The sequence below is a fragment of the Neltuma alba genome, unplaced genomic scaffold (genome assembly GCF_004799145.2).
Source record: "Neltuma alba isolate B1F8T4 unplaced genomic scaffold, ASM479914v2 tig00011902_pilon, whole genome shotgun sequence".
Taxonomy (NCBI): domain Eukaryota; kingdom Viridiplantae; phylum Streptophyta; class Magnoliopsida; order Fabales; family Fabaceae; genus Neltuma; species Neltuma alba.
In genome coordinates, this window is record NW_021636500.1 from 159,721 (window position 1) to 180,090 (window position 20,370).

At 30.3% G+C, this 20,370-nt stretch overlaps 3 protein-coding genes across 4 annotated transcripts; 2 read left to right on the top strand and 1 right to left on the bottom strand.

Moving 5' to 3' along the window:
• Nucleotides 1-10,165: 10,165 nt before the first annotated feature.
• On the top strand, nucleotides 10,166-12,215 carry LOC114719301 (60S ribosomal protein L24-like). The gene is made up of 5 exons (XM_028904786.1): nucleotides 10,166-10,244; nucleotides 11,068-11,143; nucleotides 11,232-11,333; nucleotides 11,649-11,797; nucleotides 11,905-12,215. Exons 1-5 carry the CDS (start codon nucleotides 10,234-10,236, stop codon nucleotides 12,059-12,061), a joined length of 495 nt encoding a protein of 164 aa, XP_028760619.1. The 5' UTR covers nucleotides 10,166-10,233; the 3' UTR covers nucleotides 12,062-12,215.
• Nucleotides 12,216-13,431: 1,216 nt separating this feature from the next.
• Nucleotides 13,432-15,854, top strand: LOC114719283 (60S ribosomal protein L24). Its single transcript, XM_028904761.1, has 6 exons — nucleotides 13,432-13,449; nucleotides 13,905-13,963; nucleotides 14,708-14,783; nucleotides 14,872-14,973; nucleotides 15,291-15,439; nucleotides 15,538-15,854. The coding sequence occupies exons 1-6, from the start codon at nucleotides 13,432-13,434 to the stop codon at nucleotides 15,692-15,694; spliced, it is 561 nt and encodes a 186-aa protein (XP_028760594.1). The 3' UTR covers nucleotides 15,695-15,854.
• Nucleotides 15,855-17,562: 1,708 nt separating this feature from the next.
• On the bottom strand, nucleotides 17,563-20,370 carry LOC114719300 (uncharacterized). 2 transcript variants are annotated; one of them, XM_028904784.1, is made up of 3 exons: nucleotides 19,545-20,370; nucleotides 17,805-19,142; nucleotides 17,563-17,640 (listed from the first exon to the last, which is right to left on the bottom strand). In XM_028904784.1, the coding sequence occupies exons 1-2, from the start codon at nucleotides 20,200-20,202 to the stop codon at nucleotides 17,806-17,808; spliced, it is 1,995 nt and encodes a 664-aa protein (XP_028760617.1). In that variant the 5' UTR covers nucleotides 20,203-20,370; the 3' UTR covers nucleotides 17,563-17,640; nucleotide 17,805. The 2 variants fall into 2 exon arrangements, with proteins under 2 accessions (XP_028760617.1, XP_028760616.1); XM_028904783.1 differs by having other exon boundaries at nucleotides 17,563-17,647; nucleotides 19,545-20,369.

Below are 20,370 nucleotides of genomic sequence, written 5' to 3' on the forward strand. Positions count from 1 at the left end.
TGCAATGCTTTATTCTCTTCGAAGTTTTAAACTCTTCTTGGATCATTATTTCTTTATATTTTTGTTCTCCATATCCATGAGTGATTCGTGGTTGCATAACGATATTTAATTTCTTCCTCTTTATGTCCACTCTCGTCTTTGCTTTGGACAACCTTCAATGATATATGTTCTGCATGCAAATTAAGCGTTTACGCCAAAGTATGAATATGCGTAAGAGTTATAAGTCTTATACTCTTTTAGTCCTTAATATATATATATATATATATATATAGGACATAACTGGAGAGTTGATATTGATCCTATTGTAAGACCTATTTTCTCAGTTTATCAATTTTTTTATTGAATTAATCATATTGATATTCTCCCAATAATAATCAAGTATGATAAGGAGAGAGGGGATTAAGAAAGATGCTTATAGTGTTTTAAAAAATATATACTCCTCCGGTCCTAATTATAAGACCTAATTGACTTATTTGAGGAGATTAAGGAAGTAAGTTAAGTTGATTATTTATAATAAATAAGTGTTGTTATTCTTAAAATATCCTTGCTAATTAAGTATATTGGCTAAAACTATCATTATTAGAAGGATTATCTTTGAAAAAAATGCATAAATATAAGAGATAAAATGGATTGGGTCTTATAATTAGGACCAAATAAAAAGTCAAATTGGGTCTTATAATAAGGACCAGAGGAGTATTATATTAACTAATTTAACTAACACTCTTAATCTATTTAAATTAATTAATTAGGTCTTATAAGAGGAGTACTTTGTATGTATTCAAGCATTTTTAAGATCAAAACGTTATGAAGAAATGTGATTTTGATGATGTATAACAGAAGTTTTATGTAATTAAATAATTTCTCATATATGTATATATAATATGAAATAATATGGGCAAAAACACTTTAAAGCACTTGTTTCATAGTTGTACTTAAGTAACTGTCCGTCTGTTTTTCATATGGTATTTTTAATGAATTTTCACATACCAAGAAATGACTTTTTTTTCTTTTTACCAGGATACCAAGAAATGACATTGTCTTAAATTAATGAATTTTTTTTTCAATTTTGCCTCTCTTTAAATGATACAACTTTGAACTTCAATTAATAATAAGAGTAAAATGAAGAGAAAAATAATTAATGAGATAGTTGATGATTTACATTGGAAAACAAAAATTGCCTTTAAAAGATGCTCCTATAATAGGGAGTAGGGACCATCTGAAAACGTTATTGTAAAAACTTATATAATGTTAAATATATTTTTATTTTATTTTTTTGACCAGGAAATATAATTTTATTCAATATTATCCCACCGGCCAAAAAAATAGTAACCCCATTATATAAAATTTATTCATAATGATAAAATTGGTGGCAAGCATATACGGCAGAGGTAAATTAAATTTAAAATGCAAAAACACACACAGACACAAACACACAAGAAGTTGGATGCAAAGACAAAAGGAGGGGAAAAAATAAAGAGAAGAAAAGCAAACGTTAATAAAGTATGAAATAGATGTTTCATAAAAAAAGAGTATGAAATTGAAATAGATGTGCGAACAAAAAAGGTTATATTGATGCATAGGAGAAAATGATGGGAGAGCTCATAATATCCCCATTAATGGCCGCAACTTGATATCTTTGATAGGGGTGTGAGTATGACTAGAGCAGTACTTTCATAGGTTTATGAAAGATACTTTTGTAATTTTGTTATTTAGTTCAAGTAATTATATTCCATCACTAATCTTCTAATTTGAGATTAGGTAAAATAAGGTGTAGATTCGCCGTAAATAGTTTAGAAGATGATTTTGTTTGGACCAGAAAAGAGAGGATACCTTGGGCAATAATGAGGATATACACACACAAACCCAATTCTAAATATATGATCTAGGTAGAAAGATGATTTTGATCCTAAATATGAAAAAAAATTAATCCATTTTATCTATAATATTTATCACTTATTTTCAAACTAATTTAGCTGACTTATCAATAAATTACAGAAATATCCCCCTCTATTTTGAAAAAATATATAAACTTCTCTTGAAATTAAAATGTGTGTTACACAAACAACCTTTATATATTTGAGGTTTCATTTTCATCTATCTAATCGTTAGTTGACCTTTAAGATTGACATTTAAAATATTTTTTTTTATCAAAATACACTTTCTTAACATAAAAGTTATTTAAACATTTATATTTGTCAAAAAATAATTTTTGACACAACAAAAAAATTTGTAAATTTTCAAAATTTTTAAAATGTAATAAAATTTATTAATTTTGATTGCAGTATGAAATTGTATAATTTTAATTCTTCATCACATATAACCACACTTATTTGTTACGTTTCTTTAAATGGCTAGAAAATAAAATGAATACATTTTTTTATCATATAATATAAGTTATCTAAGTTTGAGAAATTATAGAAATCATTTAAATTTATAATTTAAATTTCTAAATAAAAAATTTGTTTGGAACATTTATAACTTATTTAGTCAATTATATATTTACTTAAAGAAATAACAAAATTTTCATTCAAGATTTTTTTGTCTATATTAACTAAATTACTTTATCTTCTATCCCAGTATCATAAAAACATTAAGCAAATAACTATTTGCAAAAAATAAACAATAAAGTTAAGGAAACAGAAAAAATTTAAATTCTTTAAAACTTTTTAACCAAAATTTAGGGAATTAGATTATGAAGAGTAAACTGATAAATAAAAATTATTTTAATATAAATTTTAATTAAAAATGTGTCTTTTTAGAATATTCTTAATAAAATTAATGATTTGGACTTAAATATATGTTTTTAAAATAGAAGAAAGATTCATGTAATTAGAGCAAAATGTAAGGAAGGTCAAAATATTTTACTCATAATTTATTGTTCCACAGGGATTTTTGAAAAAAATTATGTCACATTTATAAGACTTAAAAAACTTATTCAACTTTCTTATATCTAGATTAATTAAGTAACCCTTACAATCAAATGAATATATGAACTTGATGTCATATTTTAACTCAAAGAAGTGAACTTCTAATTTGTTCACCTGACTTTATATGATGCTTCTTTTTCTACATCAACTAAAACCATGTCACGTTCACATTTCCAAATATACTCTAGACATTCCATGGCCTCTTAAAATATACTCCCCCTACCCTTGATACCCCCTAATTCTATTTATACAAATTTTTAAATATGTTTTTATCATAAGTAAGAAAAATTTTAAAACTATCAACTTTATCTTAAAATATAATAACTTTTTAACTTTATATGTATTCTATACTTTAATTGCTTATCCCCGGAGGATACATTATATGTATAGCATTAGTTATAAATAAGAACAAAAAAAGACCCTTTCTCTTTGTCTTCTAAATAGGATATCAAGGGAGTATAAGAGTATAAGACATCTTCTAGAAAGTTTTTATTGTCCTAAATGTTAGATGATTTAATTTGCAAAAATAGTTAATAGCATTAAATAATTCTTCTTTTTCACAAATGCCCTTATTAACCGCAAGGTAGACCGTGGCAATATAAGAAATACAATTAAAACTAGTAATTAAGATAGATTGATTTTAATTGGAGGTAATCAGAGAAAGAAATAATGATTTTTTGCCATTTTAACATGCAAACTACTTTTAATTACCTTTTTTATATCCTTGTGAAGTAGTATTTAGATATTAGGAGTTCAGGAAACTTAAAAATCATTTTAAAAAATATTTTTATACAAATTGAGATAATTTTTTTTTCACATAGTTATTTTTTATATCGTAAATTAATTTTTAAAAGACTAATTTGGATCACACAGCACCCCACATCTCATGCAAAAGAATTCATTCCATTCCATGTATTTTGTTTTCCTTCTGCAAATGCCCAGCCACTCAATTTGAGATATAGTCTTTCTTCCCCCCTCCCCACAATACTATCAATTTAAGTACTCAAACATGTCAACTCCAATTTCAAATTGAAAATCTCATCCAAACTATTGCTGACAAATAGCTGTCCTGTGTGAGAAAGGACATTCCTTACATAAAAACCCTTTTCTAAAAAAACCTTTTTTATATGTTACTCTTTTTAACTATAACTCACACATGTACTTTGGCCTTGTTTGACATGGTATTAGAAATTATTTATAAACATTTTTTGCATAAGTTAGGACAAAATCCTTATCCCATATCTATTTTATATTTTATATTTTATAAAGCCTGATTGAAAAGTTATTTATAAACTATTCTAAATAGGTTTGCTTCTTTTTTTTTTTCAAGATATTCAAGCCCTCAACTTTTACTGTTGAAGATTGCTACAGTAGTCATGGAGCTGGATCCTCAGATACGCTTTTTCACTTTGATGTGATATCGGCTATTGAAATTCCGTTTGGATAGCCACAGTTTAAAGTTTTCAATCTATAACTTCTTAAATAACAAATTATGTTTTTACTTAAAAAAGTGAGTTATTAAAATTACCTTTTTATTATTACTTTTGTATTTAATATAAGAAAAAATTATATAAAATGTAAAAAAATTAAATTAAATCTACAATGTGATTCCTTGTTGGAAAGAAATATAAAGAAGGGAGAATTAGAGACAAAGACTAATAGAAAGTGATATTTATGGGAGAGGACCATAAAAATTAAAATTATTTAAAAAGACAAAATATTAGGACATAAATTTAAAAATACCATATTATCCCTATTCAAGCCTCCTACATTTTCTCCTATATTTCTTTCTATATTTTATTTTGGGTTAATTAATCCGCAAGTCCTTATAGTTTCAACGAATTTTGAATCAGGTCCCTATAATTTTTTTCCTTTTTATTAGGTCCTTATACTTTTACCTTTTTTTAATTAGGTCCTTGTATTTATTTTTCTTTTAATTAAGTCCTTATAATTGCACTAAATTTTTAATCAGGTCCATGTAGTTTTAACTTTTATTTATTAATTAAATATAAGCTTAATTAAATAGATTAATACTGAATATAAAATATTAATAATTAAATTAAATTAATAATTATGTAATAAAAAAGTAATAGAATTAATTAATTCAGGAAAATTTTTTAGAACAATTAATTTTTTTCTGAAAAAATTAAAATCATTATAATAATTCAATATCTTTAGAATATTATTTTTTATAAACTAATATTAAATAATATATACTATTTTATGTTTATATAATAGTACTATTAGAATTTATAAAATAAAGAATAAAAAATTCAGGGACTTAATTAAAAATAAAGTGAACTTATAAGGACTTGATAAAAAGAAAAATAAATACAAGGACCTAATTAAAAACAGGTGAAAGTATAAGGACCTGATAAAAAGGAAAAAAACTATAAGGACCTGATTCAAAATTAGTTAAAACTATAAGAAACTGTGGATTAATTATCCCTTTTATTTTTAAACTAATGCGAATCAACAGATTCACTAAATTAAACCTGATTTCTTTCAAAGTTTTCAATTTGCGTTAAAGTCAATTTTAAAAATATGCAAACATTGTTTATTTATAAAAAATTTAATTTTTATTTTCCTCATAAAAAATTAAAATTTTATTTTTAAAATTGAAAATAAAAATTATATAATTTTATTAAAATTTAGATTATTATATAATTTATTATATACATGGTTTTAAAAAATTCAAAGAAAATTTTTATTACTTATTATTTTTATTTTATAAGAAATTTATATCAGATTTTAAAATAAAAAAATTCATGTAATGTTAAGAAACTTAATGAAATAATTTTCTTTAAATTTTTAAAATTATTTATGTAATAAATTATATAATAATATAAATTTTAATCAAATTATTTAACTTTTATTTTCAATGAAAGTCTGTGATGGTTTTATAAAGAAAATTTTAAATTTTGATAAAGAAAATAAAAATTTAATTTTTACATGATTGAACAATACTTGAGTATTTTTTAATTGATTTTTATGTAAGTTGTAAATTTTGAGAGCAACCGTATTTAATTTAGTAAAATTTATTAATTCGCATTAGTTTTAAAAATAAAATATAGGAGAAAATATAGGAGAAAATGTAGGAGGCTTAAATAGAAACAATGTAGTATTTTTAAATTTATATTTGAATATTTGGTCCTTTTAAATAATTTTAATTTTTATAGTCCTCTTCCTTAAATATCACTCCATATTGATCCTTCTCTCTAATTCTCTCTACAAAGAATGTAGCTATATAACAGAATAAACGTGCGGAGGCCATGACCTTCATAGCAAATTTTCGGGAGCAAACTTCAAGGGCTTGTGTTTGGTATGGCAGAAGAGGTTTTGATGAAAATGGAAATGGAAATAAACGTGTAGATATGAATATGAGTTTTAAAAAGGATATTTGACATAAGTACGAAAATCTAATTTAAATTTTTTATGTTGAGATGCTTTTTATTTACTAATTTACCTTTCATAATATTAAATCCGTAAATTTTAGCTGGAACTATTTTTAAAAAAATTAAGATTTTTTCTTTTCCTTAATTTGATTTTTTATTTTTATAAATAATTATTTATTAATATTTTTATCATATTGAGACAGAAAATTAAGTAATTTATTTAATATAAACATAAAAAATGGAATGGAAATTTTATTAATTCTTTAAATAAATATATAACTGATCAAATCACTTATAAATGTTTGCAACACGCTTTTTTTAAAATTTTAAATTTTAAATTTAAATAATTTACATAATTTTACAAACTCATATAATGTATATTATATTATATGATGAAAAAATAACTATTTAGAATATTTTTCATCCATTTAAAAGAAACCTAAATAAGTTTAATATTTCATGAACAATTAAAATTATATAATTCTATAATATAATTAAAATTAATAAATTTTATAACATATTAAAAAGTTTGAAAATACATGTATTATAATTATTTTTTGTTGCATCAAAAATTTTTTTTTATAGATATTAATGATGAAATAATGTTTATGTTAAGGAGGGATATTTTGATCAAAATAAAAAGGGAAAACCATATTGGAGGTACCTATACTTTTTTTCAATTTTCAATTTGGTACCTATGTGTTTTTTGTTCTTAACTAAATCTTTATTTTTTCTCTATTAACATCATTAATCCTTATGTAGAGACTAAAAATATCAATAGAACAAAGTTATAAGAGCTAATATTGCTAAAAAGATAAAATTAAATGTTTAATTAAAGAGAAAAAAACACATAGGTACCAAATTAAAAATTGAGAGAAAGTATAGGTACCTTCAATATGGTTTTCCCAAATAAAAATTTAAAACTCAAACTTAACAGTTAACAAGTAGTTGAATGGATGGAAATAAAATCTTAAATATATAAGAAAGGTTTGTATGACATACATTTTAATTTTAAAACAGGTTTGTATATAATTTTTCTAAATATAAGAAAGTTTCTGTAATTTAGATAAAATTGAGAGGAAGTCAATGTATTTTACTCTAATTTGTAATTAAACTATACATATTTTTAAAAATTTAAATATTAAAATACCCTCAAAAATTATTTTTTTCAAAAAAAAAAAAATCTCTGTCAAGCCATGGAATACGCACCTTCCCCGGGCTTGCTCTTAGGGATAGAATCTTAACCAACAGTGAACGGGTCAGAAGGCATATAACCTGTGGCAACACTTGCGGGATTTGTGAAAACAATTCTGAGAGAGAGAGAGTGAGAGAGAGAGAGAGAGACAGGAGGATGAAGAAAACTATGAAGAGTGGAGAACCAAGGGAGCGTAATGGTCTTAACAAGTTGTCAGTGAGGATATAATAGTCATTTAGACATCAATTCCATATAAATATGAAAATTCCATGCTCCTCTCCATAGATAATTCAAGCATAGCAAAACATCTGAACGTATGAAATTTAATTCCAATTCCATCTTAATCCCAGTTGAAAGTAGTTGTGTAATAGCCATTTAAATATCAATTTATTAATCTGATAATTCCAGAACTTTTCTATCATTAAAAGAAACCTTTATGAGCTTTTCTTTTACCTATTTCTTCTAAGGGGAATTATAATGAGATTTTTAAAAAAATAATTACAAAATAAATCTCAGAAATTGTTGTTTTTTATTTTGAAATTTGTCAGTACAAACTATTTAAGCTATTATTGGAACTTTTCAATACTTATTTTCTTTCCTAAAACGTCATTGTAAATTATAATCCTCCCTTACTTCTATTACTCTAATATTTGATATTTGATACCATTCCTAATAAAATGATACAGAACAGAAAGTTTGTTTTTAAGCATATCTTTGAAAATCTTACATGAGGCATTTCTGTAGCTTCTTTTATATATATATATATATATATATATATGTAGATTCATTTTTAAATAATATTCATTGAGCATTATGTCTATGTTATACTTATTTTCTACTCCAAGTTCGTATATTTACAAAAAAAAAAATTTGGGAGATAATATCCTTATAAAATAAAATGATCTCAAATCTGCAACAGATTTTATATTATACTAGTCAGCATAGCTTTCCAGTTTCCACGCCTATATAAAGGGAATTTATTAAAAATCGTCATTCTAAATCTAAAATCTAAGATCCAAAATAAATTCAAACAATTGAACGAAAAATTCGAATAATACGGAAAGTTGTTAGAAAAAATTATTCAACAAAACTGTTTCAAAAACGTAAAAATACAAAAGTAAAATCATAAAACCCCTAAAATACCCTTGAAAAAATGGCAAAATTGGCGTCCCCTGTCAATAGTAGATCCATATACCGCCCTTAGCCCCCTATTTTTTGTTTTATGGGCCCGACTTAGCCCAATGTTTTGCTCCCTGAGAGAGAGAGAGGAGGATGAAGAAAACTATGAAGGGTGGGGAACCAAGGGAGCGTAATGGTCTTAACAAGTTGCCAATGAGGATATAATAGTCATTTAGACATCAATTCCATATAAATATGAAAATTCCATGATCCTCTCCATAGATAATTCAAGCATATCAAAACATCTAAAAGTATGAATTTTTTCAGAGTAGTTGTGTGATAGCCATTTAAATATCAATTCATAAATCTGATAATTCCAGCATACCAAACTGACTTTCATAACTTTTCTATCATTAAAAAAAAAAAGACTTTATGATCTTTTCTTTTACCTATTTCTTTTAGAGAGAATTATAATGAGGTTCTAAAAAAAATAATTACAAAATAAGTCTAAAAAATTTTTATTTTTTATTTTAAAACTTATGATTACACGTTGCTTAGGTTGTTATTAGAACTTTTTAGTAATTATTTTCTTTCCTAATCTCATTGTAAATTGTTATTCTCCCTTCTTTTATTACTCTAATATTTGATATTTGATACCATTCCTAATAAACTGATATAGAATAGAAAAGTTTGTTTTTAAGCGTATCTTCGAAAATCTTACATGGGGCATTTCTGTAGCTTCTTTTTTATATATGGGTGTGTGTGTACATATACATATCTTCATTTTTTTTAATAATATTCATTGAGCATTGTCTATATTATACTTATTTTCTGCTCCAGATTCGTATATTTACCAAAAAAAAAAATTGAAACCTTGGATAGCCATCTATACATGAAGAGGATAATATCCGTATAAAATAAAATAATCTAAAATCGGCAACGGATTTTACATTATAGTCGTTAGCTTTCCAGTTTCCACACCATTATAAAAGGAATTAATTAAAAATCTTTAACTCTAAATCTAAAATCTAAGGTCCAAAATAAATTCAAATAATTGAATAAAAATTCAAATAATACGGAAAGTAGTTAGAAAAAATTATGAGAAAATCCCCAAAAAAGTGATGTTGAATTTCAAAATTCTAAATAAATATTGGTTACTATACTCATAAAGAAAATAACTGCATTCAAAAAGCATATGACAATACATTTTTGTACTAATTCCTGATTTGGAATTTTGAAATTCAACAATAATTTTTTTGCGATTTTTTCAAAAATTATTCAACAAAACTGTTTTAAAAACGTAAAAATACAAAAGTAAAATCATACAACCCCTAAGATACCCTCGAAAAAAGGGTAAAATTAGCTCCCCTTGTTAATAGTAGATCTATATGCAGCCCTTAGGCCCATGTCCACCTCTATTTTTTGTTTTATGGGCCCGACTTAGCCCAATCTCAATTTCGCCTTTGAGTACGGGTTTATTTTTAAAAACGAAAAAAGTTGCGGTATCTATAAAATGATAACCCTATCACCGGCCACATTCATACTCTAGGGTTTCTCACGGCAACAAGCGAAGAAAGGGCAATTTCCAGCAGCCGCTATGGTTCTCAAGTAAGTTCCGATTTTCCGTTGCTTTTCTTATCTCATCTCTCGGATATGTGTGCGTGCTGTGCATAATCAGGAGCTTTTGCTGAACCATGATCTCTAGGAATACTGTTATCTGAAATTCTTCTCGCGTTTTTCGTCCATCGTTTGGAGACTTTTTAGAGAAAAATAGATTCCAGATGAACTCATCAAGCCAAACAGTTAACGAGAAGTTTCTGAAACTCAGTGCAGTGCAATGCCCTGTCGAAAAGGGACTTTCTTCTAAGTCAGAAAGAGGCCTAAGGCCATACTCTCGATCGAGCATTATGGAAAATGTATTGTCATGTGTGATTATGCTCCTATTTACTTGGGATATAAAACGGTTTTTCTTAGAGACACTGGCAATGAAAAATTGAATTATCGACCCCTTCTTTCCCCGTGAAAAATCTGTCTGTTAAAAGATTATTTCTCAACATTTAGAAAATTTTGATCCATCCAGCTGGATCCATTGTAAATTCCTGTGTTTTCTGTTTTCCCAAGCTCCGAGCAGGACCATACGCAATAGGCATTGAAGAGATGACAAGAATTACTTCACCTGCCAATCGCGCCTCTCTGGTGTTGTGATTAAAAAAAAAAAATTCCTTCTTTGTACTGTGATTGTTGTGGTTATTATCTGTTTATCAATGATGACTTGATTTTGATTGAGTGGTACTGCTATTATTGCACAATTCAGCATTACTCGCCGAATAAAATTGCAAACCAGGCATCCTTTTATTTTTTTCCCCATCATAATAAAAAATGCAATCATTTTTCTACTTATTTTAACTGGTATTTGATGTTGGCATATCAGGACTGAGCTCTGTCGATTTAGTGGGGGCAAGATCTACCCTGGGAAAGGCATCAGATTCGTTCGCTCTGATTCTCAGGTGACTTCGATAGGATCAATCTTCCATTTTCAGGGCTCATATGATGACCTATCGTTCACTAAATGGGTTCCTTTTATATTTTTATCAGGTCTTTCTGTTTGCAAACTCAAAATGCAAAAGGTACTTCCACAACAGGTTGAAGCCGTCAAAGCTCACCTGGACTGCCATGTACAGGAAACAGCATAAGAAGGTATTGCTATCATCAAAATTACCGTTAGTTTTAGTCAACCTTTAACTTATATTAATCCCACATATTAAATTTCCTTCATTCTAAAGAATTCAAAATGTCTAAATAAAACATGTATAAATCTAAGATCATAAAAAAAAAATGTTTTTTACATAGGTGACTTCTTGCTTGTGTTGAATGTTTACTGCACTGAGAAGTCAGAATTAAGCACACAAACGAAATGTGTGTGTTTGCTTATTGTATTGTGAAACTGTTTGAAATGTCTGATCTCTCATTGATCAAATGCATGATTCTTGTTTGTGCATGTGGTGTGTGCAGGACATTGCCCAAGAAGCTGTGAAGAAGAGACGTCGCGCCACCAAAAAGCCGTACTCAAGGTCTATTGTCGGTGCTACTCTGGAAGTCATACAGAAGAAAAGAACTGAGAAACCAGAGGTCAGAGATGCAGCCAGAGAAGCTGCTCTTCGGTGTGTATCCCTTGCTCCTCACCGAGACATTTGTTTTGATCTCATGTTGGATGGCACAAGGTTACGTTACACCATATATCTTCTAATTATCTGAATGTGTAATGCAGTGAGATTAAAGAAAGGATCAAAAAGACGAAGGATGAGAAGAAAGCGAAGAAGGCCGAAGTAATGGCCAAGGCACAAAAAGCACAAGGGAAAGGAAATGTTCTCAAGGGTGCTGCCCCTAAAGGTCCTAAACTTGGGGGAGGTGGTGGAAAGCGCTGAACCGTCTTTTGTCTGTTTCTTTTTTAGAGGATTTTGGTGCATTTAGTTGCCCTCTTGGCCATTTTCATCTGAGTCTAATACTCTAATACTTTAATTGATACTATTTCTTTTAATGTAACTTGAGAAGACAAAGGAGGTGAATGTTTTCATTTAATTTCTTTTCCATTTTTCTCCGTAGTTCCAAAGGTTGAGATTTAGTATATTTTAACAATATATATCATTATATTAAATATAAATAAATTTAATCTGTATCGAAATAAATATTATAACAATATTATTTAACATAATCTGCAATTCGCAAGTTGACTCGCAAACTTCAAGGTCTCGTGTCTGGAATGATGGAGGAGCTCTTGATGAAAATAGAAATATAAATGAACGTGGAGATAAATATGAAGATGAGTTTTAAAAAGATATTTGATATGATGAGTAAATCTAATTTAATTTTTAAATTCAACTACTATGCATACTTCAAATATTTTAATATTAAAGTACCCTCCAAAATTATTTTAAAAAAGAATTCCATCAAATCATGGCTTACCACCATCGGCTCACTGGAAAAGAGAACGGAGAAGACAATGAAGAATAGGGGATCGAAGAGGCATAATGATCTTAGAAAGTTGTTATTGAGGATATAATAGTCATTTAGACATCAATTCCATATAAATATGAAAATTCCATGCTCCTCTCCGGAGACGTCAATTCCGGGGGTGTTTGGCAAAACTAAAACCACGGTTTCAGAATCACTTTTCCGCAAAACGAGGTAACCTCCTCCACATATTTACTTCGTAATCCGTAAAAGCACTTCTGAAACCATGGTTTGGTTTCTATCCAAACACCCCCTCCATCGTTTTTAATGAAATAGGATTATTTATGACAGTCTAATTCATTCATATCAAAACATCTCAAAAGTATGAATTTTAATTCTAATTCCATCTTAATCCCAGTTCATAGTAGTTGTGCAATAGCCATTTATATATCAATTTATAAATCTGATAATTCCAGCATACCAAACGGACTTTCAGAACTTTTCTTTTACCTATTTCTTCTATTACTTTAATATTTGATACTTGATGCTCTTCCTAATAAAATGACATAGAACAAAAAAGCAATAGATGGATGAATTTTTATTTGTTTTTAAGCATACCTTTGAAAATCTTACATGCCGCATTTCTATGGCTTGTTATATTATATAATATTCATTTTTTAAAATATCATTTTACCTTTCCTCCAAAAAAAGAAAAAAAAACTCATGAACATTATCTCTACATTTCTGCTCCTGATTCGTATATTTACAAAAAAAAAAAATTGGAACTTTTTTTTGGTTGGAAAAAAAAAAATCTATACATGAAGAGCAAGTCAAAAATCTACACATGAAGAGGATAATATCCGTATAAAATAAAATAATCTAAAATCTGCAGCAGATTTGATACTAATCCGTCTTACCAACCGAAAAGAGGGAATTAATTAAAAATCTTAACTCTAAATCTAAAATCTAAGATCCAAAAGAAATTCAAACAAACGAACGAAATATTCAAATAATACAAAAATTTGTTCGAAAAATTTACTCAACAAAACTGTTTTAAAAACGTAAAAAATACAAAAGTAAAATATACCAGCCCTAAATTCCCTTGAAAAAAGGGGAAAATCAGATAAGAGATCCATATACCGCCCTTAGCCCTATGTCCACTTCCCTTTTTTTTTTATGGGCCCGATTTAGCCCAATGTCCGCTTCTATTTCTCTTTTATGGGCCCAACTTAGCCCAATGTCAATTTCGCATTCTATCTCTGATATAACCCTCTGTCCTCAGATATAACCCTATCGTCCGCGACATTCATATTGTAGGGTTTCTCGCAGCAACAGGCGAAGACAGGGCAATCTCCAGCAGCCGCAATGGTTCTCAAGTCAGTTCCAATTTTCCCTTGCTTTTCTTATCTCATCTCTCGGATATGTGCGCGCGCTATGCATAATCAGGAGATTTTGCTGAACCATGATCTCTAGGAATACTGTTATCTGAAATTCTTCTCTCGTTTTTCGTCCCTCGTTTTGAAAATTTTTGTAGAAAAATAGATTCCAGATGAACTCATTTCTGAAACTTAGTGCAATACTCTCGATCGAGCATTATGGAAAATGTATAGTCATGTGTGAACATGCTCGTATTTACTTGGGATCTAAAACATCTTTTGTTAGAAACACTGGAAATGAAAAATTGAATTATCGACCACTTCTTTCCCTGTGAAAAATTAGTCTGTTAAAAGATTAGTTCTCAACATTTAGAAAATTTTGATCCATCCAGCTCGATCCATTGCAAATTCCTGTGTTTTCTGTTTTCCCAAGCTACGAGCAGGTCCATACGCGATAGGCATTGAAGAGATGACAATAATTACTTCACTTGCCAATCATGCCTCTCTGCTGTTTTGATAAAAAAAAGAGTTCGTGCTTTGAACTGTGATTGTTGTGGTTATTATCTGTTTATCCATGATGAGTTGATTTTGATTGAACGGTACTGCTATTATTGCACAACTCAGTATTACTTGCCGAGTATAATTGCAAACCAAGCATCATTTTATTTTATTTTTCCCATCATAATAAGAACATGCAATCATTTTTCTGATTATTGTAACTGGTATTTGATGTTGGCTTATCAGGACGGAGCTCTGTCGATTTAGTGGGGGCAAGATCTACCCTGGGAAAGGCATCAGATTCGTTCGATCTGATTCTCAGGTGACTTCAGTAGGATCAATCTTCCATTTTCAGGGCTCATATGATGACCTATTGTTCACTAAATGGGTTCCTTTTATATTTTTATCAGGTCTTTCTGTTTGCAAACTCAAAATGCAAAAGGTACTTCCACAACAGGTTGAAGCCGTCAAAGCTCACCTGGACTGCCATGTACAGGAAACAGCATAAGAAGGTATTGCTATCATCAAAATTACCGTTACTTTTACTCAACCTTTTAACTTATAGCAATCCCACGTATTAAATTTCCTTGATTCTAAAAGAATTCAAAATATCTAAATAAAACATGTATAAATCTAAGATCATAAAAAATTATTGGTTTCTACATAGGTGACTTCTTGCTTGTGTTGAATGTTTACTGCACTGAGAAATCAGAATTAAGCACATAAACGAAATGTGTGTATTTGCTTATTGTATTGTGAAACTGTTTGAAATGTCTGATCTCTCATTGATTTAATGCATGATTCTTGCTTGTGCATGTGGTGTGTGCAGGACATTGCCCAAGAAGCTGTTAAGAAGAGGCGTCGCGCCACCAAAAAGCCGTACTCAAGGTCTATTGTCGGTGCTACTCTGGAAGTGATCCAGAAGAAGAGAACCGAGAAACCAGAGGTCAGAGATGCTGCCAGAGAAGCTGCCCTTCGGTGTGTATCCCTTGCTCCTCACTGAGACTTTTGTTTTCATTGGATGGCATAAAGTTACGTTGCCATATATCTTCTAATTATCTGAATGTGTAATGCAGTGAGATTAAAGAAAGAATCAAGAAGACAAAGGACGAGAAGAAAGCGAAGAAGGCCGAAGTGATGGCCAAGGCACAAAAAGCACAAGGGAAAGGAAATGTTCCCAAGGGTGCTGCCCCTAAAGGTCCCAAGCTTGGGGGAGGTGGTGGAAAGCGCTAATTTTTTTTTTTGTCTGTTTCTTTTTTTCTTTTTTGGCTGCCACTTGGAGGATTTTGAGACATATTTGATGTTATATTTCATTGAGTTTAATTTGAATGGAGCTTATGTGGATTTTTATAATAGATGCTCATTATGGTAATTGTGAAGTAGCTTTTGTTCAATATGAATTACTGAACAACGCAGGGCGGCGTATCTAACAAGATAATTTTTCTAATTATATGGTACTCAATATTTTTCTGATCCTTCGATAAAAATATTCATTCTAGTGAATAAAGATTTCTTTTCAACAAATTTTTTGAGTAAGAAAAGTGTAAATTATTGTAACACATGTTAATGTACATTTAAAGCTCGTAGCTCCCCACAATATTTACTAGGCACATTTATTTGTCATTTTTTGCCATTTTCATCTGTCACTTTAATGCTCGATTGACACTATTTCTTATGATATAACTTGAGAAGACGGGGGAGATAAATGTCTTCATTTCGTTTCTTCTCTGCTTTCCTCCATTTACTATTTTTAATCGAATTAACAAATTATATTCTTGAAAATTTATAATACCTGATTCGTTTAAAAATGGGTTGTGTATAATATTATAAGATTTGAATATATTTAATTAATGAGATTTGAATAATGTTTTGATTAGAATTTTGATATATTGAGTTAAATAAGAAATATCATTATTAAATGAATTTTTAATTGGAGGCTCAAATGAAGAAACTAATAATTAATTTTTAATTTGAATAATATCTTAATTGAGATTTGAATATATTGAATTAACTAGAAAGTATTGTAATTAAATAGTACATTAATTGAGGGCCTAAATAGATAAATAAATAAATAATTTTAGATTTTCATTTTTTTTTTAAATTTCGCATATCTAATTCAAATCTCATTTGAATGAATAAGAAAATCATAGTTATATAAGAAGTGAACAATAATTAGAATTTAAAATCTAATCAAATATTCTAGTCCATGATTTAGTTAATATTTCTAGTTAATATTCAAAGGTTGATTTAGTATATTACAACAATATATATTACTATATTAAATAATAAATATATAAAAATAAATTTAACCTATATATAAATAAATATTATAATAATATTATAATATTATCATAATTACACCGTAGATGATGATAAATTAAAAAAATAAAAAATAAATGATATATGCATACTAATTTTGAACTGCTTAAATATATATTTGCTGCTTAATATTATAATAATACTAATATAATATATTAAATCTGCCAGAAGATGATAGGCGTTTGAATTTTACAAATTGGAAGTGACATTAGATCTCATGTATTTGCATGAAGCTCTAAACAGGACCCGATGTTCAGAATTTGCGAACAGTGCACTTCTCCAATTTTTTTTTTTTAAATTTTAAATTGATTGATACTGATATTAATTATTCTATAAAAGAAGTAATTATTCAACACAACCGTTTACCAGAGTTTTTCTGCATTTTACAATAACCAGACCAATTTATTTTTCAGTCTGCATTTCCATGACTATCAAGTTTCAGTGCAAATGAATAAATGAAATACCATGTCATACATAATAATTAATTTTGCTTCTGCATAATACAAACAGGTAGACTAAATTAACCCGCAACCGTTTTAACAAACACAATATCAGTGCACCAGACACAGCTACAGATAGTAAACACCATTGAGTACGCTGAACAATTATGTGAAACAAACCCACAGAGCTTAGCAGGAAGTAAGAACTACAAAATGCCTTTCTGGGGTTTCATTTTCCAGTGAACAACCCTAATTCCCTTATTGCCTGAAGCTTCTTCCTCTGCCTTCACAGTAGTTGCACAACAAGTTAGTTGTTCTAGTGTCATTGCAAAACTGGTTTTCTCCTGCTGATCTTGCTACTCTGCTGCCTCTGCTTAATGATAAAGACGATAGTGCAAGTTTCTCACCTCCAATCTTCACCTGCACACTAGCAAAGAAAAGAGAAACTCGTTGTTTACTGGGTCTACGTCATATTGGGTCCTTATCAGTTTAGTATTTCATTAAACAGATTATGCTTTCAGATACTAAGGTGGTGTAAAATAGCTCTTCATTATTAGAGAAAGGAGGGAAGTTCCATGTTTTACCTCATCTACAAGCTTGAATAGGTCTTGGATGTGCAAAGGATGATTTGTTTCTCATGTGAGTTTCACATTTGGGTATTGGTGTTACTGATTCAAAAGCTTCCACTAGCAGTGCCACCTTCCTCTTCCTTGCAGGAGCAAGTTTTGTGACAGTTTGTCTTAGAGCATAATCAAGCATCCATTCCTCTGCATTTTTCCTCTCATCCATCATCTGGTGCTTCAGATCAACCTTTTCTGCTTCTGGGTCTGGAACCAAAGGCAGGAAATTTGGCTCCCGAGGGTTGAACTTCCTCATTTCATCCTCCTCTTGAACCGCTCTCTTGCGCCTCTCAGCCCCTTTCCAATTATTGCTTGGGCCCTTCTCTTCGCCACCTGTGCTGCTTGAGCTCTCTAAGTTATCTTCTTCACTAATATCTTGGCTTGAGTTCTCTTTTTCACTGACCTTATCAGCCTCACAAGATTCACTCACCTTCTGGCCTTGGCTACTTTCAACCTCTGAAGATTCACAGCCATCCTGGGAGGCATCAGAAACATAATTTCCAACTATTTCTTCCTGGAAATCCGCATTATCTTCCTCTTCCATTTTATTATTAGTCTCAGCAATAAGTGGTTCTTCCACCGGGGCAAAATGATTCTCAGCAACATCTTCCTCAGTCTCAAACTGATTTAATTCATAGCATTCCCGTGAAGCATCTGAAATTCGGTCAGCCTGTGACATACTCGAATCATCTTGTTGGAGAGGCGTATTTTCCTGTTCATCTAAGGTATCGGTATGTACTGTAGTGATGCAATCTGCCCCATCGGACTCCAGTTCCAGAACTTCATTGTTCGTCAAATTCTCTGCCTCTGAAACATCATTGCTTTCCAGAATCTGCTCACCTGTTTCTTCTTGTTCTTCAAATGTCTTTGAGAAGTTTGAAGAGTGCACTGTGGCATCCATGACTGTTTCATTTTCTCCGCTATTTCCTCCTTGAGTCTCCAAGCTATCATCTGTCCTTTCCATGCCACAATGGATCCCATGATGTTGTGATTCAAAATAGATACTTTCTGTGGCATTAGATTCTTGGGAAACTTCAGCTACAACGTTTTCATAGTAGGTTTTAATGATGTCATCTAACCACATCACAGAAACATCATGTGAACTCTCAGATGATGATTCAACTTTTGAGTCATTCTCCTCTGTGAGAACTGGAGAATCAGCATCATCCTCTTCATGCTCCCACTCCATATCAGTAGCTACAGAAGTAGAACCATCCACTCCCCCCTCACTACAGTAACTTCCAATGCTTATTTCTTCACCAGACCAGATAGGTAAATGCTTTTCATCTGCAAATTCGGCTTCTTGTTCTTGAATGAAGCTCCCCTTCGAATCTGCTTTGATTTTAGCATCATCAAAGTACTTTCCATAATCTTCCTCAGAATCTATCTCAGACTTTGGAGATCCATCAGACACGCTTGCAACAACTTGCTTCATATCATCATCCGTTGTGGACTTGATGTTCTCTTCACCCCCAAGCCTCTTGGTGGAGCCCATTTGTCCGATTTCTTCTTCATCCCCATTTTTCTTAGCATAGATTTCGATGAAGAAATCCATGTCAGCTTCAGATTCCTTCTTTGGCTCACAGGGTACCTTCAACTTCCGAGGACTTAAGGCTTCCAGCTTCATACTCTTCTGGGTCTTCATAATACGTCTCCTTGCAGACAAGAAGCTCTTCAATGGAGGCATAGAAGCATGACGATGACCATTCAGAGAACAATAGGTGTATGGGCAAACCTTCCTAACTGAAGTCCCTTCAGACTCAGTAGCCCCAGGATTAAGCATGAGGTAAGGAGGAAACTTTGAGTCCTTCAAAGTTGAAGAACAGGTAGCTCTCTGAGCATTCAAATCAGCACAAAGAGAAACTCTAGAGGATTTCTTAAAACTTGGAGTCTTCGTTAAGGTTCTCACAAGCTTCAAATTAGGCGATGATTTTGTCAAAGCTTTTGCAGGTTTCTTAGCAGAAACAGAGCTAGACTTTGAGTTACACTTAGCGTTTCCAATACTCACAGGAAAAAGCTCCTTCTTGGCATCCGAACTGCTTGTGGGCTTCATGTAATTGGGAGACCCATCGCTTTTTCTGATCAAAGGTGTCTGCTTCTGTGGGGAAGACGATGATACAGGAGGATGAACTTGAACAAAAGGAGGAGGCTTTCCTGGCTGAGAGAAGCTCTTCTTTGAAGGTGTTGATTTGAGAATCTCCATGTCAGAAAGCTTAATTGACCTGGACTTCTTCATTTTCTTCTTCATATCAGCTCCTCCTCTGGTTTTGCCATCTTGGCTCAAGTTTGCCAAGCGCTTATCAGATTTAACATGGTGATCTGCTTGAACGCCAAGCTTGCTGGGTACCTTCCTTTGAACCATATTCAAAGGAAGCTAAAGTCAAAAACTGTGTTCCTTCCTCTGATTTGTGGAGTTCAATCACAGGAAGAAACGCAACCTTGTGGTAGCTTTAGTTTTCCTCATATGGAGGAAGATTGCATTGAAAAGGAAAAAAGGAGGAGAAGAAGAAGAGGAGGAAGAAGGAAAGCT

What these genes read in the sequence shown, in the direction of transcription:
- LOC114719300 (XM_028904784.1), bottom strand. Translation starts at nt 20,202, where the DNA reads ATGGTTCAAAGGAAGGTACCCAGCAAGCTTGGCGTTCAAGCAGATCAC. An exon ending in CACCTATTGTTCTCTGAATG is followed by an intron (nt 19,143 to 19,544) that starts GTCATCGTCATG and finishes TTCAAGAACAAG; the next exon opens with AAGCCGAATTTGCAGATGAA.
- LOC114719301 (XM_028904786.1), top strand. An exon ending in ACAGGAAACAGCATAAGAAG is followed by an intron (nt 11,334 to 11,648) that starts GTATTGCTATCA and finishes TGGTGTGTGCAG; the next exon opens with GACATTGCCCAAGAAGCTGT. An exon ending in GCCAGAGAAGCTGCTCTTCG is followed by an intron (nt 11,798 to 11,904) that starts GTGTGTATCCCT and finishes TGTGTAATGCAG; the next exon opens with TGAGATTAAAGAAAGGATCA.
- LOC114719283 (XM_028904761.1), top strand. An exon ending in GCAGCCGCAATGGTTCTCAA is followed by an intron (nt 13,964 to 14,707) that starts GTCAGTTCCAAT and finishes TTGGCTTATCAG; the next exon opens with GACGGAGCTCTGTCGATTTA. An exon ending in GCCAGAGAAGCTGCCCTTCG is followed by an intron (nt 15,440 to 15,537) that starts GTGTGTATCCCT and finishes TGTGTAATGCAG; the next exon opens with TGAGATTAAAGAAAGAATCA.